The sequence below is a fragment of the Bicyclus anynana genome, chromosome 4, assembly GCF_947172395.1.
Source record: "Bicyclus anynana chromosome 4, ilBicAnyn1.1, whole genome shotgun sequence".
NCBI classification, from domain to species: Eukaryota; Metazoa; Arthropoda; class Insecta; order Lepidoptera; family Nymphalidae; genus Bicyclus; species Bicyclus anynana.
In genome coordinates, this window is record NC_069086.1 from 13668449 (window position 1) to 13689611 (window position 21163).

Here is a 21163-nt window from a genome sequence, read left to right on the forward strand (position 1 = left end):
AATACGCATTGGCAGAATTTGGGTGCGATACTGGTCCTCCTATAATTCGTCTGAGATTTATACCCCAGCAATTGCTTAAAGATATTTTAATGAATTCATACACTCAGTATACAATATCATAGCCTACAAAAAGGTAATATAAATTTCTCACAGCTTCTCTGTAAGACTTTTCAGAGTAATGTAACTGCCATAAGTACAATAATAATAAAAACATGTGTTCAACATATTCTTACAGGGCAACTGTGAACAAAGTATTCATTCATATTTACAGAGTATTAATAGCAAACAGTAAAGTCATCATTAATGAGTTTGTCAGATACCATGGGTATGGCGACAGTCGCCTGTATGACGTTAATACGTACTATTATCGTGAATCACGGCAAACTTTCAAGAGTGAAACGAACTGTCACCCGCACCATCCTACATGAAACGTACTATAAAGGCTAAGTTGCACAAGAATATTTCTGTCTATACGCAACCATTTTTTTTTAATTTTTCTGTGTCACAATATTAATAAACAAAGTCCAAGTTAGCCTTTAATCGAGCGACATCCATTTGAGGAGCAATCTATCGAATCTACGCCGGTACTAGATTATAACATAGGTTCCGCGTCTCGCACATTCGTATCCATTTAGTTTAGTAGCGGGCTAACTTAGAAGTAAAATTAAAGTTATTCTGTTCATATCCTTTGTATGGTTTCTACGCAGCACCATAACGGAATCCTAAATCGATAGGCGTTGTTCTTTGCCGGTAGAGTGGTAACCAGCCACGGTGAATAAAGTAGCTTAAATAACATTTTCCGGAAAAGGCCGGTTTCCGATAAGTGTCGGATTAGCGAACCGTAAGTTTTTTTCATATTCTTACTAACTATCCGATTGAGAATACGGTGATAAATTAGCAGACACTCACGAGGCTTTCTAGTGGTAAAAGAATTTTCAAAATCGGTTCTGTACATCCAGAGATTACCCCCTACATTACCCCAAACTTTACCTCTTTATAACATTTTCCATGATTAAGGGCAAGTTTCATCACCTGAGAAATGTCGGATGGTCTAACCGTAAGTTTTGTCACTTTCTTACTTTATGACGAATGACAAAGACAAAACTTGTGAATAAGACACTTATTAGAAGGTGATGAAACCGACCCTTACAATTATTGAGTTATTCATATGTTATGGCAATAACAATAGGATCAGTATAAATTATAATCGTAATATTTGAAGACCACACACATTAGAGACAACATACATGCTTTCTACGCCTAATTTATATGATATTATTATGTATAGGCAACTTATTACATTAATAATAATAAAATACATTGAACATTTAGTTACAAAAAGAACATAATAAAATATCTCATTCATTATATGTTAATTATATGTTAATAATAATTAATATCTCAAACGTGTTTAGTGCTCTCAATTGTACACCTACAAATAATGTTTATATAATTGTGATTTTTATCATTCCACAGGCAGCGTTCGATGGGCGCACAACCTTATTGCAATAATAAAGAAAACTCACAAATTGTGAAGAATTGAAAGCTACGAGTATATGGAATCTCTCAAAAAAAGATAAAGACGTAAAAGGTGGGATTTATTGTTGGGATATTTATATATTAAAATTGACACGTTGGACTTTAATACACATAATATAAATACTAAGAATTAATGTACATAACAATAATATTTATTTAAAACAGAGCTGCCTGTGATACAATTGGAAAAATCAATCAATATAACACTACGGACTACATTAAATAACTATTTTAAAACTTTGGAAGCAACGTTCTTTTAGACGTATCATAAGTATTCATGGATTAAATGTCTAATATTGTATATAACATTTTGTATAAATAATTTTGATTTTGCTGTACGATTGTTAACTTATTACAATTATTATTAACTGCAACCGAGAAAATCAGTGATCGCTCTTTTATAAGCAATGTTACATAATGCTGCATCCAGACTTGTGTAATGTAACGTCTAATGTAACCTGACGCGAATTGTATGGAAGGCCTCTAATACTTTATATTTTCGCTAAAATCGACACTATCAAACATTATCGATATACAATTGATGAATTACTTAGTGACATGACGCTTGGAGGCCATTGGATTAGCAGTGCTATTCAGTAACGATGTATAAATTACTCGATAGTGAGTCTCGATTTTATCTCTATATTTTTCTGTCTAAGACCATTTCAAAGCTAGAGAGACAGATATAGTCGAATTCGAGGCTCACACGGTCGAATTCTAAAACCATCGTTACAGTCAACACCTTCAAACAGGAAGTAAAAAAAAATGTAAAACATGTAGTACACTATTATAATGTATGATTTTTAAGAGCAACTGTTATTGACGGTACTTCGCAACAAACCATGCCTTATGGTGGTAGAGTCCTCACAGGAGGTAGTACACACCTCAAATTTCTAGAGTGCTTGTTAACAAAGTCTACTTGAAATAAATGAATTTTAAATTTTGTCTTTGATAGATTGATCAGCGCGAATACCGTCGATTGCGTTGTATTACACAATACATTACGTTACTCAATACAAAAGTCTGGACCCGGCCTTATTTACTGTAATATTATATAGTGTTTAATGGATCGACACTTTTATGCAGGTTTTTACGCGTAATGGAAAATCTGGATCCTATTTGAATATGTAAAATTATAGAGTGATATTTTTTTATATCATATTCAGTGTAATAGTAGTTTAGTAGGATTACAACAAACAACATTAATATATAGATAATACATAAAAACTATTTCACTGCCATCAAAGAAAAAGTGCTCGAAAACAATTCGAAAGGTTTTCAAAAAATAGCCGTATTACACACTGATGACTTGAATTTCATAATTAAGGTATACAAATTGGGGTTTAAATATAAAAATAACGTTAGTTTAGGTTAGGTAGGTAGGTTCTTTCGTAAGAAACATCACAGCGTAACTAATGAGTCTTAAAACAAGCGTAAGACTGAATTTAGTCTTTAATAAATTTTCGAACTTCGCTGCTCAAATAAATTGCAACAACGACAAATGACAACGTCAAATAGTAATGAATTTTACGTGCTCTCTGAAACTAGCACCAACTTCCAAACTGCGGCTACCTTTCCGACAAAAAAAATCGATCCCGAATCGAGTTCGAATTGATAGGCAATTCTAAACAAACCATTAGTAAAATATATAACAATCTTAGTTACACTGTGGTATTCCAATCCAGAATAATGATGTGTTATTGCGTATTCAAACTTCGGGCACACGATGCGTTCACGTTTACGTAATGAGTTGCATTTGAAGTCATTGGGCTCTCTGATTGACTGAACTTATATAGATTTAAGGAGAACAATCACATGGAGAATTCAGTTAACGTGTTGTGTTAAGCCGAATTTATATTCGTCTGTTCTGAAGCGTCACGACACGACACATCAGACAAATATAAATCCGGCTTTATAAACGATACATCAGTACAAAGTCCGATAAGAACGGCGCTAGAGTCATGAATCATCATTACAACTCTATTAGAATGACCCACTACAGGGTTAAACACCCCTCCTCATTAAAGAGTGGATTTGGAATCTTTCGATAAGTCTTTACAAATAGTCAAACTTGACGTTTCTTGAGCCTTCTTGAAATAAACAAAATTTGATTTTCATTTAAAGCTTAGATTCACCACATTACTCCAATACGGGTTGGCGACATTTCTAGGCGAGTTGGTGTACTCTAGCTAGGGTGAATGCTATATTTGAATTCGTTACACAATTCAGTTTTTTTTTTAATTCTTTACATCTAACCTGATAGTAAGTGATGATGCAATATAAGATTGAAGCGGACTAACTTTTTAGAAGGAGGATGAGGGATGGATGAAAATCCACACCCCTATCGGTTTCAACGATATCGTACCGGAACGCTAAATCGCTTGGCGGTTCGTTTTTGCCGATAGTTGGTCATCGGCCCAGTCGGGGATCGATCACAGGACCTCCGTCTTGCAAATTTATTCATAGTTCGAATATTCAATTATGTAGGGTACAACTGTGAAATAAAATCTCATGGGTAGACACTTAATAATCACATAAAAGATGGTTCTCCTAATCTCTACACCTCCGTACTGCACGCATTAGTGAACGCATCGTGTTACGGTTCAAAAACAATCGGTTAAAGTGTCAAACTGCACTAAGTTAACATGCTCGTCAGTTAGTACCTCACGCTCGTAAGTAACTTAAGTTAGTATCGCGCCGACACCGCTTAGCGCCGTCTGCGAACAACCACAAACACTATTGCTACACCTCTGCTAATATACGTATGTATAACTAACTATGTTTGATTCATTAGTATATAGATAAATAATTATAAAGTCTAAACCAGAGGTTCCCAAACTTTTTTTCTCATAGACCACTTTCTAATTTAACCGGTTCCGATGGACCCTCTGATAAATTTCTATCCAAAACTCGACAAAAAATGTAATTATATTCACCTGTGAAAATTTTCGTTGCAGCCACCACGAAAAAACTAATTAATTAATTGATTGTACTGTGAGTGGATGACAAACGGTAAAATTGTCCATGGAAAAAGTTATTTCAGCCAACTTTAATTTTCATAGCTACTCCACAGCACAAGGAAGCAATCAATTCACAAAATATTTTATTTAGAAAACTCCCCATTAGGTAAGAAACCAGATAATTTTGCGTTGACCCCTGCTTACGAATCGTGAACCGCCGAATATTCCGTAAACCCTTGGGGTCAACCTGGACCACTTTGGGAATCAGTGGTCTAAACTAACAATGTATGCTCAGTTTAGTATTAATGTGTACACGAAATAATGAATGAACTCCGCTATAATATCTGTCAAAGCATTTTTTTTTCCACCACAATTAAATAGTAGCAAAACAAACATGTAAGAATTAAAATACAAAAGACTGTTAATTGCTTAGTAGCGGTATATACGAGGCAACCTTCATGTTCTACAAAAAATTGTCATAATTTGACAAAGCTTACATAATTTGACATAATTAGTCTGGAATTTCTTTGTTTTCTAAGAATGAAAATAAAAAAATAAATAATTTAATGTACTTAAAGCAAAATCGCCGATAAATGAGGTCTTTAATAACTTCATATCTGTATTTATAGTACCAGTAAAACTGATCCCAAGCTATCGCTGTCACAATAAAATACATTTAAAAACCCTTACATGTTTAAATAACTTCACTAAGGCTACATTTAATAGCGAAAAAATTGCATATCACAGCGGATTTCATAAATTAATTTTGTTATTTATTTATTTATTATCCTATTGTTATACTGGATGATATTAGCAAAGGCGAATGTTATTCATTAACTGATTATTACCCGTTTTTCTTAGTTTTTCCATCATATATGATTTCCCATTTTTACTTTGTAAATGCACAAAACATAATTGATACACAGAATACCAGGCCCACACACAAATATGCATTTATGGCTGTTACATCACCCATATATAGTTTTTATTACTTATATAGATAAGCAAAAGCTGATTATTCAGTTAAATACGTATATTATCTCATTTATAGGACAAAACAAACGTAAAAATATAAAACTTCAAATGTGTAGCAAATTTTAAAAATTTCAATTAAAATCAAATATATACTTGAAATTATCATATTTGTATAAAAATATAGAACATAAATAAACTTGATAATTATGTTCATACAACCGTAGGGTTGCCACCGAAATTGGTTAAAGATTTTATTACAGTAACATAGAAATACAAAATGATCGATAAGAGAGATATCTTCTAGAGAAGGTTACTTTCTTCTTTCTACATAATCTTTTCTATCTATAATTGAATCTATTTTTTATAATTGAATTGAAATCGGACATAAGAGTAAGTAGCTATCTTTAAAAAGGAAATTATCGTCGGCGCAGTTGCATCAAATATGATTTTATAGCGGTGGCAACCCTACCTTTTATGTGCTTAGTTGCCAATAGAGTTGACTAGCAGGACATGTGCTAGCGTAGCACTGTGCACCGCTGATAGCGCAGTGTTGCGCGACTTAGTGCTCACGTGGGTGGGTGAGCGGCGGGTGTCGGGGGGAAGAAGACAGAGGGGAGGGGTGTATGAGGGACATGGGGCAACAGAGGGGAAGAAACACGGAAATCTTTATAACAATACACTACAATATTGTGACCCCGACTTGTCGCCGCGAATGTGACTCAGTACATTAATTCTCAAGAGAGCTCTCTACAATTTGCCAAGGAAAGAGAAATGTTGCCTCTTACGCTCTAAAAAACAAATGAAGAACAGAAATGTATGGCTCACACCACGTAGTAATTCCGCTCCCAACTTTGATTGGTATTACCGCTGGGATTCGTCGTCGGGAGATTAGGCAAAAGTGTTCCTTTCTAGTGTCTGTTATTAAGATTTATGTGGAAAGGAGGAACGCCACTGGGCTTCGATATCAGCTTGGGCGGAGGTCTGGGGGGCTCACTGTTGTACGTTAGTGTACTCACGTGGGTATGAGCGGCGCGGGCAGGCCCTGCGAGGGCATGGGGCGGCCGCCGGGCGGCGGGGGGGCGGAGCCGCCGGGTCGCGACGGCAGCGGCGGCGCAGGTCTGCCGGCACCGCCGCCGGGCACTGGGGGAGCTCCTCGCTGTCCTAGGGAACCTGTGAAGACGGTTAGAATATTATTAACCCTTCAAGAGCCTTGACATTGTGTGTATATGCATTGTGCATGATTCGCTTGCTCGACGCGGCACTCCGGTTGGCTGGCGGCAGTTGACAGATTAATGAGTTGTTTGACTACAGAACTTCTTGTTCCTCTCTCACGAGCGCTTGCACTACATTTTTCAGCCTGAGGCGTAGTACACTCATTCTCACTGTGTAATACAACTATGTGACGTCAACGATGATGATGACGTACCTTGTTGCGCAGGCGCGGCTCGGCGCGGGCCGCCGGGCGAGGGCGGCGACAGGCGCGGGTTGGAGTCCAGGCGGCTCTCCAGCCAGTCGTTCTTGACGGGCGGCGGCACGGGCGTGCTGACGGTCGCCATGGACACGTCGCCGATGATCCGCAGCGCCTCCTTGCACGCGTGGTACATGCGCAGCATCTCCTCGCGCTTGAGCGCCTCCTCGGGGGACTCCTCCATCATTTGCGACTGTTCACAGATAATTACAGCATTAAAGCTAAATCAGAAATAATAATAACTGTCGTGATCGCGTCGCGACCTCTTTTCATTAGAGAAGACTATAGGACAAAGGTTAGTAATCTTCTAGAGGTTCAGAAAGAAAAAGTTACCATATGGTAACAAAAGGTAATCTTGGATTTAAGAACGTGTTGGACCTATCAATGCGTAAGTTTAATCAATGGGTTATTGCACCTTTATTAGCTGCTGAATTTAATTTTTTTTGCTGTTTCGACTCGCTTATAGAATTGCTTATTTTTCATACACCCCCATGATATTAGTATCTAATCAAATAGTTTGCTGAAAAACTCAATTTACAATAAAATCGTGTATTTTTAAGGTCAGCTCTAGGTTGCAACTTCACCCAACAAAATAAGCATTGTTACAATCAAACACTACTAAACAAAATTTAATTTTTTTTTTTAATTTAATTTAAAGTGTTTAACATAATAAAAAAAATATATCACCTGATCGCCAGACGCGTATAAATGCGCCAACAGCTCCCCGTTGATGAAATCTTTGGCATTGTTGATGATCATCATCATGATGGTCTTGGGCACCAGGTCGCGAGTCGTCTTCGTCACTATACGCATGTACGAGTCCACCAGATTCCTGATCGTCTCCACCTGCCTCTCCAACTGAGGGTCCATACTGCTCGTGCCAGATGTATCTGAACTCTGAAAAAGAATATACATCTCATAAGCCATAGTTCCAATAATAGCATATACTATAGCTTGGCAACTTCGTTCGTAACACTCCCGATGTTGCGCGCGGGGCGGGGGGGCGTGTAGCGATGAATGAACAACCCACGACTGATGCACGTCACTTCCCTCCATGCACGATTTCACACCCACGCAGTCTTTCCGCCCGTCGCCCGCATATCATGGGAGTGTTATCAACGAACTCGCCAGACCATATTTGTTAACGTTTCTAGAACATGCGCGTTCTTATAGTTAAGCGTTTCACTAGCGGGTTATGAAAAACTGAGGGTTAGAGTTAAGCGATAGTTTCTATGGATTTAATAACTTTCTCTAATACAAATAAAGTTGCAAATGTAATGATATTTTGTTTCTGTAAGTGTGACCGATTACTTATAAGTGTTTTTCATTAATTACGTGAAATGTTTTGTGGGCAAAGGGTCAAGAATAACCCACACCCAATCTTATAAGAGAGAGGTCCTCTGCGTGAAATTGGGTCTTGATAAATATCACGTTTTCTCTCTAGTAAAACTTTAAATAACGCGCACGTTCCTATAAACGTTATGAATGTATGTGTATAATATGTAAGGATTCTGACAAAGGTAATAAAAGTATGCGAATATTTTTGCTCGTAAATAAAATTAATTAATTATTTAATTACTTTGCTGGCAAGAATCACAAAAACGTTATATATAACTTAAAACTATTTATTTTTGTTTTTTACTGCCAATGAAAAACCGTGGGGAAAAACTAGTTATCTAATATGTCTATACTGTGTTGCATTTTTTAAATACCTATTAGAATTTATCTCAATGTACTACAAGTCATATATGCATAAAATAGTCGACTATGTGAAATTTTGTATTTTATGTATATTTATGTATTCATCTATTTGTTAATGTCGTAAAGCATTTAGCGTATGAGTAATTTTAGAAATCTATAACAAAATATGAAGTCTAATGAAAAAGTTACAGTTAGTCGAAACTCTAGCATTATTCAGTAAAGCATGAATCAAAAAGCTAATTTCAAGGTTTCACGTAAAAAAGACGTGCAAATTACAGTATTCACTTTCATTTAATGAACTTTGAAAACTGCAATTTCATTGTTAAATAGCCTTGAAAGAAAAACTTCCTAGTAACAAAACAACCACCTAATTCTGTTAGCTCATAAGTACTCACCAAATCCAAAAATGAAATTTCAAACAAAACATCTTCCATAAAGACGATCATGTTATTTTTTTTTTTGCAAATAGACCAATACCACATAAATCAGATATATAACCATAGAATATGTCAATAAAAAAAAGAGAATACTAGCCATGTCTTTAAACCTGGCCAATATCCCCTCCATATAGATAAACCTGTGAGAAATGGGTACGACAATAGTCCCACTGGCGGGGATCGAACCCAAAACCTCTTTGATTTGAGTCCGTTCCCTTTACCGTGGGGTTATTGAAGCTTCAAACCAGTATTATCAAAACTACACATGCACATTTTTGTGACTAAACCAAACCCTTTTGCAGACACGCCTAAAACAAAATCTCATTGCCTCTATCAGTTCGTAAGCCAGTAACAGATTGATATTATCATTTTCATCTCCGGCGATAACTCGTTATTCGTAAAATGCTAAAAAGAATTGTGTTATGATTATGAAGGCCGTTGCACATCTTAAGCCTAGTTCGGACTACCTTCGTATTTTAGTCGAGTACGACAATTTTTTGGATTTACCGCCCAACAATTGTTTATATTATGGTCAGTTCAGCATCGACAGTGCCTCAAATACGTAAATAAAGATCTCAGAGAAGATGGTACTCAGCCTGTAGGCCTGTATTCTCTATCAAACAAACGCTAACGCTTCGAAAATTGAAAAAAAAATGTATGGGTATTATATTTGTTATCGACATGTCACGTATTCTAGTTTTTTGAGGTTGTGGGGGTTATCTCTGGATCTACTGAACCGATTTTGAAAATTATTTTACTAATAGAAAGCTATATTTTATACCCCTATTCCGACGGCAATGAAAACTACGCGAGTGAAACCGCGGGGCATAGCCTCGTCTGCTCTTCAATATATTTATATCATGACTAGCTGACGTATAATCCGCTACTTTGTCAAGTGACTTTTGTCCACGTAAAAAACAATTAAATATTATTTTTCACATTTAAAACCTATACCAGTGGCGATTGAGGCTCTAATTGCCACATAATGACGTACGAATTAAACTTTACCTTAATATATTTAAAACACATAAAATCCAAACTGGCACAAACATATTCAAAACAAACAAATAACACACGCAAAACAAAAAAGAATGGCAGTCACACTAAAATAACTTCCGAATTGTTTACGGAACGACACGAAAACATACGCCTATATAAAAATATGATACCAACAAAGTACATATTAGTATTTTTAATTTACTCGTAGCACTGTTTTTAACCGACTTCAAAAAGGAGGAGGTTCTCAATTCGGTCGGTATTTTTTTTTTTTTTTTTTTTTATGTATGTACACCGATTACTCAAAGACGCCTGGACCGATTTCAAAAATTCTTTTTTTGTTCGAAACGGTATAGTCCCCATTTGGTCCCATTGCCATCATGACAAGATCTGATGATGGAATCCTGGAGAAATTGAGGGGAACTTTCGAAAATTATATGGGTGTCTAGTGTGTTCGTGAACTTTTCCATTTAGTGCCTTTCAGAAATACAAAATTATGAAGGTTTAAAATCGATCTGATGATGGAGTCATAAAACAGACGAGGGAACTCCTTGGCGATTTACAGCAGTTACCTTGTGTTTGGGCTTGATTAATTTGTCTTAATGAGAACTTTCCACATAGATAGGTTGTGACTGTCATTAGGGGTCTGATGATGAAGACCAAGGTCAATTAAGGGAACCCCTTAACGGTGTACGGTAGCTACCTTGTGATTGGGCTTGATTAATTTGTATTGCTGAGAATTTTGTACCAAGATGGGTTGTGACTGTCATTAGGGGTCTGATGTGTTCGTTTGAGATGAAATTTTACACTAAAAATGGAAAAATAATAAAAATTTTAATAAAAAAAATACAACCGACTTCAAAACCAAAAAATGTACCCAGTAAACTAAAAAGCGAAAAATAACATCATAATATGTTCTACCTGCTGATCAGTATGAAGGCGGTGCTTAGCCGGTGTTGTCTTGATTTAAGCCATTTCTGACAGGGCCACATGAAACATCACTGTCTGCAAAATCTAAATGGCTTGAATTAATACATCACCGGCTTAGCACCGCCTTCATACTGATCAGCAGGTAGAACATATTATGATGTTATTTTTCGCTTTTTAGTTTACTGGGTACATTTTTTGGTTTTGAAGTCGGTTGTATTTTTTTTATTAAAATTTTTATATTTTAAAAAATTAAATATCACGTGTCTCAAACGGTAAAGAAAAATCGTCTCGAGGAAACCTGCATACCAGAGAATTTTCTTAATTCTCTGCGTGTGTGAAGTCTGCCAATCCGATTTGGTGGACTATTGGCGTAACCCCTCTCATTCTGAGAGGACACTCGAGCTCAGCAGAGATTTTCATTGTCAGGATATTTAAGTATCTTCCTCGCTTTGCGTAATAGAGCGTAAATTAATGTGCAGCTAATATTCACAAGGGATCTCATAACACAGCTCTCTTACGACTTTTCACCCGGGAAATCAGACTAATTTCAAAAGGACCAGCACCCGAATTCACCAACAAAATTGTCTGTCATTTTTTGAGGGGATTTATGATCCGTGTTTTGCTGTTCCGGCTGAAGAAACGATTCTTTTTAAATATTGTTTTTTATAACAAACAGCAGACGACGCGCGGATTCACCCGCGTGGTACCGTTACCGTAGGAATACGGGGATAAATTATAACTTATAGCACCTGAGGAGCTTTCCAATTGTGAAAGATTTTTTCAAATCGGTTCAGTAGTTTCAGAGCCTATTCAATGCAAACAAAATCTTTCCTCTTTATAGTATTAGTATAGATTTGATATTAATAAATTATTTAAAAATGAAACGTAACTTTATCTTTTAGTAAACTAAAAATTATTGTCTAACTACACAAACCATCATTTTAGGGAGCTGTTTACACGACGAAAATGATTACAACTATGAGACATTGATTCTATACACACTGTTTTTATAAGCGCGTTAGATCGTTGATCTTATACTTTGACAGAGGGAACCCTCTGTCAAGCGAGGCAGGTCCTTATGTGATTCGTCTGAGCTCGGGGAGGAATGAATGACGAAATTTGTTCCTGGCTTGCGAACTATGTATATACAGTACCAAAAACCGTGTGGTGCCTCCAGACACTCACAAAGAGCGAAGCGCACTTAGCACACAAGCTTCAAAAGTCTATGTCACTTACACTTTTATTTACCCCCATTCCCGGAAAAGGCGAAAATAACTAAAAAAATAAAAAGAGAAAACACGTAAAACACAAAACACCAAGTGGAGTAAAATAAAAATCTACAACGGACGAAATAAAATTTAAGCTCATAAATACTACAAGCAGCTTTCGTATATACCTAAAAAAAAAATCACACCACAATATCTATAAAAATCATCTAACAGCAAAAATTCAAACATGTTATATACCTAACTGAACCTGTGTTTTGTTATCATTTCTGTCCTGCTAAAGGCGTAATTGTTAAGTATACTATAGTATATGCTTATATTATATATACTCGTATATAGTATAGGGATTATTTTAAGTTATATCCACAAATGTATAGATAAGAAAATTTTAGTAGTAAGCTATCGAAAAATGTATGTTTCCGAAAATAAAATCGTTTTAATTCATTTTAAAGATATGCCTTTTCTTATCTGTTCTACAAATATTTGATACGCGACTACGTTTAATTCCAATATTTTCATTGTCAGAAAAAAAACTTTTTTTTTTTTAAATTCTAATCTGGTCATGTACTTAATTCATTTGTTGTGTTCTATTGTAATAGAGAAACATTTAATTGAAATATGTGCTCTCTCTTTTCTTCTTTATGTACAATTAGTATACCCATTTCAGTATTAAGTGATTCCAAAAAACAAAACTTATGTTAAACCAAAGAATATTTAAATGTAGTGATGTTTATTTATTAATACAAATTAACAATGTTATTTGTCTCAGAAATCCCTCATTTTTTTAGCTTGTGTTAAATTTGCGTGTAGAATGGTGTTAATGCGTGTAATATAGTGGACACACAGTTTAGCGTGATGATTACTACACACCAATTTTGTATTAATTAGCAAACTACATGCCATTAAACATGCTAAAATTTCATTTAATCTTAATGTATTTCAAGAAAAAAACTATTTTTTGAAAATATTTTATCAACTGCATTTGTTATTCATAAATAATTTTTCATATCAATCAAAATATAATTCTTGAAATTCACTTTTAGTGGATTATCGCTTATGATGATCTTAATATATGAATTATGTGATTTTTATGAAGATATACAATAATACATGTAGAACCAAAAATCCTTGTTTGGACAAACCTCAGTTCCTTCGCTCTGTATCGCATGGCAAAACAACAAATCATTGGATAACTGATAAAACTGTACGTACATAAAACATCGTATAACAAATGTATATTATAAATATACCAAATAATTTACAAAATATATAATATTCCAGACTATTATTGGTATTATAAAGCAAATACATCGCTTGAACAGGCTAAAGTTTTTACAGGATGAAACAAAAACGAAGAATAAAAAAGGGTAAAGTAGAAAAAATACAGGCAAAAAAAAAACAAAAACAAACAATACAAACATACAGACCTCGTCACCGTTGGCCGCTTCAGAAGTCTTCTCCGGGTATACCCCGGCCCTGAGGAAGGACGCCTTCCAAGAGTCTACGTCGTCTTGATTCTCGCAAGACAACTCAAGCTGCTTGTAATCCTAAAACAAAATTGTTATCATTTGTTTAATTTTAGTCCTTTTTAAGGTTTCATACGTTAAATCGCGATGGGACGTGAGACTTAACAAAGTTAGAGTTAAGACGAACAGGCAATTTTTCTAGTGGCACATACTGTGTTCCAGTTTAAAGCCGTCGTCGATGCATCAACGACATATTTTGTTTAAGGAAAGAGCTATTATCGAAAAGCCAAATCGAAAATATCGCTTACCCACGTTGCGGTGGGACGAAACAAAGAGAGAGAGAGATATTTTCGATCCACCGCTACTGGTTGATAGTCTTGTTATAGTCACGATATCTCTTGTGGTGCATTTCTTGGGCCTACAGTAGGCCTAACAAGCGACCAACGACAAATCTCGTGAAGATAAATAGACATTGTCGACCAATAGCGGGCGAAACGAAAATATCGCTCTCTTTCTCTCGTTGCGATGGAATAAAAGAGAGAGCGAGAGACAATCACTTCACAAGATTTTCACACTGGTCATTATCATTAACATCATCAATTCACTCACTTCAGAAATGACAAAAGTAAAAAATGCAATCTCTTTTTCCCGTGTCGAATGCATGCTTAGCGTCCAAAAATTGTTTGAAAAATCTTACACAGGTTAATTAACTGTCATATTTATATTAAGCAAGCATTTTTGTTTCTTTTGTGAGAAATATTTACCATTCATTGGTCGCCCCAACTAAGTCTGATACAAGGCCCCTCCAAGGTACGCTACGCCACTGCTTCTCACACAGTTACCCGCATAATCGTCAAGTTACCTTGTACACATTCCGCCCCTCGGGGTTGAAGAGCGCGAACATGTGTCGGCGCGACATGAACCCCTGCTCGAGGTCGCGCAGCTTGAGCCCGTCGAGCGGCAGCATGTACTTCTTCTCGCGCTCCTCCTCATCCTTGAACCAGGAGATGCTCTCCGACGTCAGCACGAACCAGTAGTCGCGAGAGCCACCTGATGACGAGAAACATCACCATCATATCAACCTTAATAAAGGCATGGTCCATTTCACGTCCACTCTTGTACCCCGTATCATTAAAATTTAAAAAATACAAGGATTTTATTAAAAAATATTAAAGTGAATAAATTTAACTAAATAAAAAGGAATAAATAAAATTAAAACCCAAGTTTTTGAGTTATATTAAGATGGCGCCCTTGTAGCAACTATAACAATTGACAGCAAACGTCAAATCGACTACTGCATTGAAAACATCATCAATCCGCCATTATTACCTATATTAGTGTTGCATTTCTTGGGAGAGAATGAATACTATTTCAAAAGAATTAAAGTAAATTCGTAGATTTGTGTAATAAAAATTAGTTAAAATAAATATATTCTTTTATTTACGCCACGGTCAACTGATTTTGAGCTCCATACAATTTTGGACCATCTCCTTTGCCATACAACGTGGCAATACTTTAGTTATAATTTTTTATTTCCTTTTTTTTATTCATATTGCATGTTTAGATAGTTAATTTACTTTAATTTTTAGTTAATTTTAGATAATGTAAATAATTATATAAAAAAAAATGCTAGAAAATAAGAATAATAGATTCCAAAAAAAACAGGACTACAATACAGTAAAATAAAAATGATCCATTTCAGGATCTTAAAGCAATGTTTACACAAAATTACCTTTCATTATGCCTAAATTGTGTATGCACATATAGCCTTTCCTGATAACTTGGTTCCCGAGGGAGCGTTGCCCAGATTTAGCTGCGTTTTCCGACTGGTTCTGTGCACTGGAAAACGCAATGAAATACTAAGTAAAACCTAAAAATATTATATTTCTAAAAAGTCATATAGTTTGTATGCGAAACAGTTTAATATAGGTATGAGTATGTGATAGTGAGCTTTAAGTACTAAGAAAGGACACTATGCTACAAGCCCATCTATACCATTTTCCCAGATAGCAGCCAGCAATTTGCGCGCGAATAGTCTGGCAAGTTCATTGATGACACTCCCATGATATGCGGGCGACGAGGGGAAAGACATGTAAAATTTTGCGTGCGAGGAAATGAGATGAGTCAGTCGTTGGATTTTCATTCAAAGCTACACGCCCCCCTGCCCGCTCCCACACTGGGAGTGTTACGAACGAAGTTGCCAAGCTATAGTGAATACCACAGGTAAACAAACCTCGGTTCTCGTTCGCAAGGTACGAATGTATCCGGTAATAGGAATAGGGGTGATGACTAGGTTTGAATATACTGATTTTTATGATACATTTGGGTAAATAAGATCAGTGTTAACTAACTTATACATAATAAGCGAAGATTGTCTGGATATTTGCAAAATAAATAAGATTATTAAATTCCAAAATCTATTAAAATCTTTTATAGTAATTAGATGAAAATTCATATAGTTTTAGCTTCCTTACATGAAATGTGACATTTTTCAATACATGGACTATAAACGCACAAATAACAAAGATATTAGTAGTTTTGTTTCAACGCCCATACAAATCTAACGATCATTATGCACCTACAATGCCTATCATTTAATCGTACCATTCAGTACGGGGCGTTTTTCAGGGATCCGCAACAGCGCCGCAAATCTGACCCTTTAAATCGCTGTAGCTCCAAAAGTAATGATCGCAGATACCCTGTTACTTTTACAAAGTTGTTTTAGGTACTATTAGCATATTCCTTATTTATATACAATTTAAAAAACTCATCATCCCTATTATGTAACGTAATGTCAAAGTAATGGGAGACGCATCCTCCTTTCATTCGTTAATTCATTCATTCATTCATTAAAAGGCGCACGAGTCACAACCCTACCCCTCCCTTCCGTAGCAAACACTTACCCCTTGTACTGCGCGGTCGAGGACTCAGTTAAGCGGCTTGTTATAAAAGAGGTACACATTAAAAAGGCATTTCGAAAAATCTTCAAAGGTTGACGTTAAGTTAAGTAGACGTTAAGTTCATGCCTTTACGTTTTTACGCAACTAACCAATGACGACAATCTTCTTGACGTCTAGAACATAACGCGAACGTCATAACTGAGTCCTCTGAACTCCTACTCCTAGTCAATTTCCTATATAATACACATCATACAGAAAAACTTAAATAGAGCAAAATCATGCAGCACATATACAATAGTAGGGGAACCCAGGCTGCTAAGTTTGTAGTTAGTCGAGCGTCATGGGGACCGATTGCATTTGGTAGATTAAATTATAGGGAAAATAAATTTTTATTTACTTTTTCGCTTTTAGCTGTGGGAAAAAAAACACAGACTTTAAAAACAATTTTTATTACTTTGGCTTACTGAAATTGTCAGAAAATGTTAGCGATTAAATAGGAGGTAGTTTCCTTTAAAAAAATAATCGCGCTCGTAACTCGAGAACTAAAATATAAGGGTTTTATTTTGTAACCTTGAAACCCTCCCATTCCTTAAATCGTCAGATTTTTTAAATGTGCAGTTTTTAGCTATCAACACACCTACCTTATCTTATTATGACGTGCTGCTTGAGTATTTCTGGAGTTAGTTTTTTTTTGGTTGCCCTAAACGTACCCACCAAGGTTAAGAGCTCATACTTGGTGGAGGTACTCAACAACGTGCAAGGTAAGGTATAGTCCCTTATGTTTATCTGCCGCGCTCGAGTAACTGCAAAAATCCCCTCATTGGCTCCCCTACTACAAAATACTGTGATATGATCCCTAAATGCATGCTTACTTTGCGAAACCGATGAAGTCCTCGTGGTTGGTGTTCATGTAAGCGAGCTCGCAGTCTATGAGCAGTATGAGCTGGTCCTTGCACTGCTGCTCGCGCGAGCGCACGTGGGACATGATGATGCGCTCCGTCTCCTCGCGCAGTCGTGGGTACCGGGACATCTGGACAATTTCAACATCAAAGGTCAATCATCATCAGCATCATTAACAGCCGGTGGAAGTCCACTGCAGGACATAGTCCTCTTGCAGCATTGAGCATCCAGCGGTTCCCTGCAACCCGCTTGATGTCCTCGGTCCGCCTTATAGGGAGTCGACCACGTAAGTCCACGCAAGGTCAATAGTGTAAACATATTTCAAGGTAAAAGATAGTATGATGTGACAGGTAGCAGCGACCGTGATTGTACCATCATTTTGTCTTAGAGGAAACACCTCGAGCAGGTCCCAGGACTTGTGACGTTGGGTGTAGACTGTAGGTTTAAGGGATCCCTTTGGAATGCAGTAACACTCGCCTCCCATGCCCGACAATACTCTTCAGTAGGCATACATACCTTACATAATAACGAGACAATTTTGTCTACACATTACCTTCATCCCATTGCAACAAAAAAAAAACATTTATTTAAAAAATTGTACCACTTTTAACACCTTAACACTATTGTAGTGCCTGATACCCAGACCACTAAGGCAAGTCATAAACCTAAAGTAGTCTAAGCATTAGTACACCACAATACCTTATTTGGCACAACCTTGAAAATGGATCCAGCTGAGCATTGCATAGCCAATAACTATCGCTCCCTTTCGTTGCAATGGTATATTAGATGTACAATGTATTCCAAGCATCTCCTATGGGTATTGGATACATTATTAAATGTACAATGCATCTCCTGAATGGTACGTTATGGGTTTACGATTACGATGGCTTTCAGTATGAACACTAAACATCTGTGGAAAAGTTACCACGCGACAAATTATTGCAAAACGATATACTTATGCCGTGAATAAGACAAAAACCAAGTCATTAATAAATTCAATTAGTTCACGCAAATTTAAAACAGATTAACTACTCATACATATAATTATTGTGATGAGTTTAACTTACTCACCCTTTCTGTGCAAACTCTGACCACATTCGAAAGTTCTTGAACGACCAAGTCAACACATTTGAGACTGGGCTCCTTTAGCCGACCGATCTGCTTCTTCACTATAGCCTCGAACGCCATGTCCGGTGTGAACAGACCCACCTATAACATAATACAAGTATTACAAATAAGTCTATTGGTACACAGTTATTTCTTACTAGCCAACTTGTACTACCATTCCTATTTAAAATTTCTTAAATTTTTCCATTAGCATATTTCTATATTTTCATAAAAAAAGGCAATAAAGCAAAAAGAAATTATCAGTAGAGCCGTTTCGAGTTCATGCCAGAAAAAAAACAACAATCCCATCTTTCAAGTTGTACCAGTTTGTCACTAAGTAAGAAATATTTAAGAGCCGTGATAGCCGAGTGGATATGACCTCTACCTCCGATTCTGGAGGGTGTGGGTTCGAATCCGGTCCGGGACATGCACCTCCAACTTTTCAGTTACGTGCATTTTAAGAAATTAAATATCACGTCTCTTAAACGGTGAACGAAAACATCGTGAGGAAACCTGCATACCAGAGAATTTCCTTAATTCTGTGCGTGTGTGAAGTCTGTCAATCCGCATTGGGCCAGCGTGGTGGACTATTGGCCTAACCCCTCTCACTCTGAGAGGAGACTTGAGCTCTGCAGTGAGCCGAATATGGGTTGATACCGATGTAAAAGGCTACCTTATCGCTTATATCGCTGTGGTGCAAAGCAGGCGCTTGTAAATCAGTGACAGTTTCTGTCGCATTAAACGAGATTCGAATCGTGAATTCGCATAAAAATATAAAACGGCCTTCATTAGCTACCTCTAGGCCTTAAATGAGTTGAGTTATGAGATATTATGCGTTTAACGCATACTAGGCCTATTGAACTTTAGGATAACAGCAGCAGGCTAATTTTGGCGTATGCTTGTTGACACATGAAATTAGATTAGATTCTATGTAACGAATGTCATCCAGTGCTTACTGGTGGATATCATACAGTAAAGAGGTGACATTTCTCAATAGATTTGATGTTTATTTTAATAGGTTGATAATAAAGACCAAAATAATTATATTTTAGACATCAGATTGTATAAATGTAAATAGTACTCACTCTGATACCATGGATGTTCCGAATGGCGAATGCGATTTCCCTGCGCAGCTCCTTCTCATCGAACTCCATTTTGACAATTTCAAAGGGGAACCTCTCGTGGAACAGTCTGTTGATTTTGGCACCTCCCGACAGCTCGTTGGTGTTGATCTGTGCCGAGCCCGAACCCTCGATGGTCCTCTCGAAGTCTGTCTGCAGTTGTTGGATCATCCTGATGACAAAAACAATATGTATTATTATTATTACTATTTGTTAAAGTTAAACACACTGTTTAAAATCCTACTAATAAACGCGAAAGTTTGTATGGATGTTTGTTATTCTTTAACGTCGCATCTACAGAACCGAATTGGCTGAAATTTGGAATAGAAATAGATTTTACTTTTGATTAACACATAGGCACATACTTCATCCCGGAAAAATCCATGGTTCCCGAGGGCGAATTGTGAAAAACACACAACAAACAAAGTCGGTCATCCACTAGTTTTACATATAAAGTTGTTTTTGAAGTAAAACTTCTTTACGCACCCATAAGGAAGGAGTAAGTTGTGAATGCGTTACGAAAAGTGTAATCAGGCGATGCGTGCTGCCATCTACAGGCATAGTGAAACATTTGTTATTTTTAAACTACCAGTAGATGGCATTCTTAGAGAACTTTGAAACAATCCCTTTTTGTACACTTCAAGAAACTATTGCGATACTGTTATGCCCGAGGCTCATAGATAACGCTTTTATCACTAATTTGCTCTTTGTAGTTTCTAGTTTCTCTGTATAGCTCTAATTTAAGAGATCAATAGAATACGTATTGTAGGGTTGCATAAAAAATAACAGGGTCATCTTTGTTAGTCCGCCATATTGGAACTATCATGACGTCACCAAAGCACACTCGAAATTTTACACACATCAGAAACATCCAAAAGTAAGCCGGGCAGCTATGTGCGTTATAAAGGTTGATACTCACTGTAGCTACTCCCTGTAGAGCCGTGATAGCCCAGTGGATATGACCTCTGTCTCCGATTCCGGAGGGTGTGGGTGCGAATCCAGTCCGGCGCATGCACCTCCAACTTTCTAGTTGTGTGCATTTTAAGAAATTAAATATCACGTGTCTTAAACGGTGAAGGAAAAACATCGTGAGGAAACCTGCATACCAGAGAATTTCCTTAATTCTGTGCGTGTATGAAGTATGCCAATCCGCATTCGGCCAGCGTGGTGGACTATTGGACTATCCCAAAATGAAAGATGATAATGGGTTTATAATGATGACTCACTGTAGCATAGCCTTGGTCTTGATGGACGGGTCGTCGGGCCTGAAGTGCTTGTACTGGTCGACATCCTTCTCGAGTGTGAGCAACTGCTTCTGAAGCTTGTCTCTCAAGCCGGGCAGCGTGTCTCGAATGTGGTTGGTGAGCTGTTGGTTCAGCACGCGCTGCAAGTATGGCGTGCCGAGCCGGTCTGCGAGGTGCCGGTACGAAGGGTGGC

At 36.9% G+C, this 21163-nt stretch overlaps 1 protein-coding gene across 6 annotated transcripts in view; it reads right to left on the bottom strand.

The window, feature by feature from the left end:
• Nucleotides 1–21163, bottom strand: part of LOC112053273 (dynamin) — a 50060-nt gene that overhangs the window by 9580 nt on the left and 19317 nt on the right. For 2 of the 6 annotated variants that reach the window (XM_052891493.1, XM_052891490.1), the window contains exons 6-16: nucleotides 20953–21162; nucleotides 19691–19898; nucleotides 18570–18707; nucleotides 17471–17628; nucleotides 15431–15537; nucleotides 14561–14748; nucleotides 13660–13779; nucleotides 12243–12281; nucleotides 7630–7839; nucleotides 6901–7135; nucleotides 6491–6644 (exon numbers count right to left, since the gene is read on the bottom strand). In XM_052891493.1, the coding sequence (XP_052747453.1) occupies nucleotides 6491–6644; nucleotides 6901–7135; nucleotides 7630–7839; nucleotides 12243–12281; nucleotides 13660–13779; nucleotides 14561–14748; nucleotides 15431–15537; nucleotides 17471–17628; nucleotides 18570–18707; nucleotides 19691–19898; nucleotides 20953–21162 (1767 nt within the window). Of the gene's footprint in view, nucleotides 1–4065; nucleotides 4257–6490; nucleotides 6645–6900; nucleotides 7136–7629; nucleotides 7840–12242; nucleotides 12282–13374; nucleotides 13390–13659; nucleotides 13780–14560; nucleotides 14749–15430; nucleotides 15538–17470; nucleotides 17629–18569; nucleotides 18708–19690; nucleotides 19899–20952; nucleotide 21163 lie in introns of those variants that run through there. The other 4 variants (XM_052891495.1, XM_052891492.1, XM_052891494.1 and 1 more) reach the window with 3 other exon arrangements.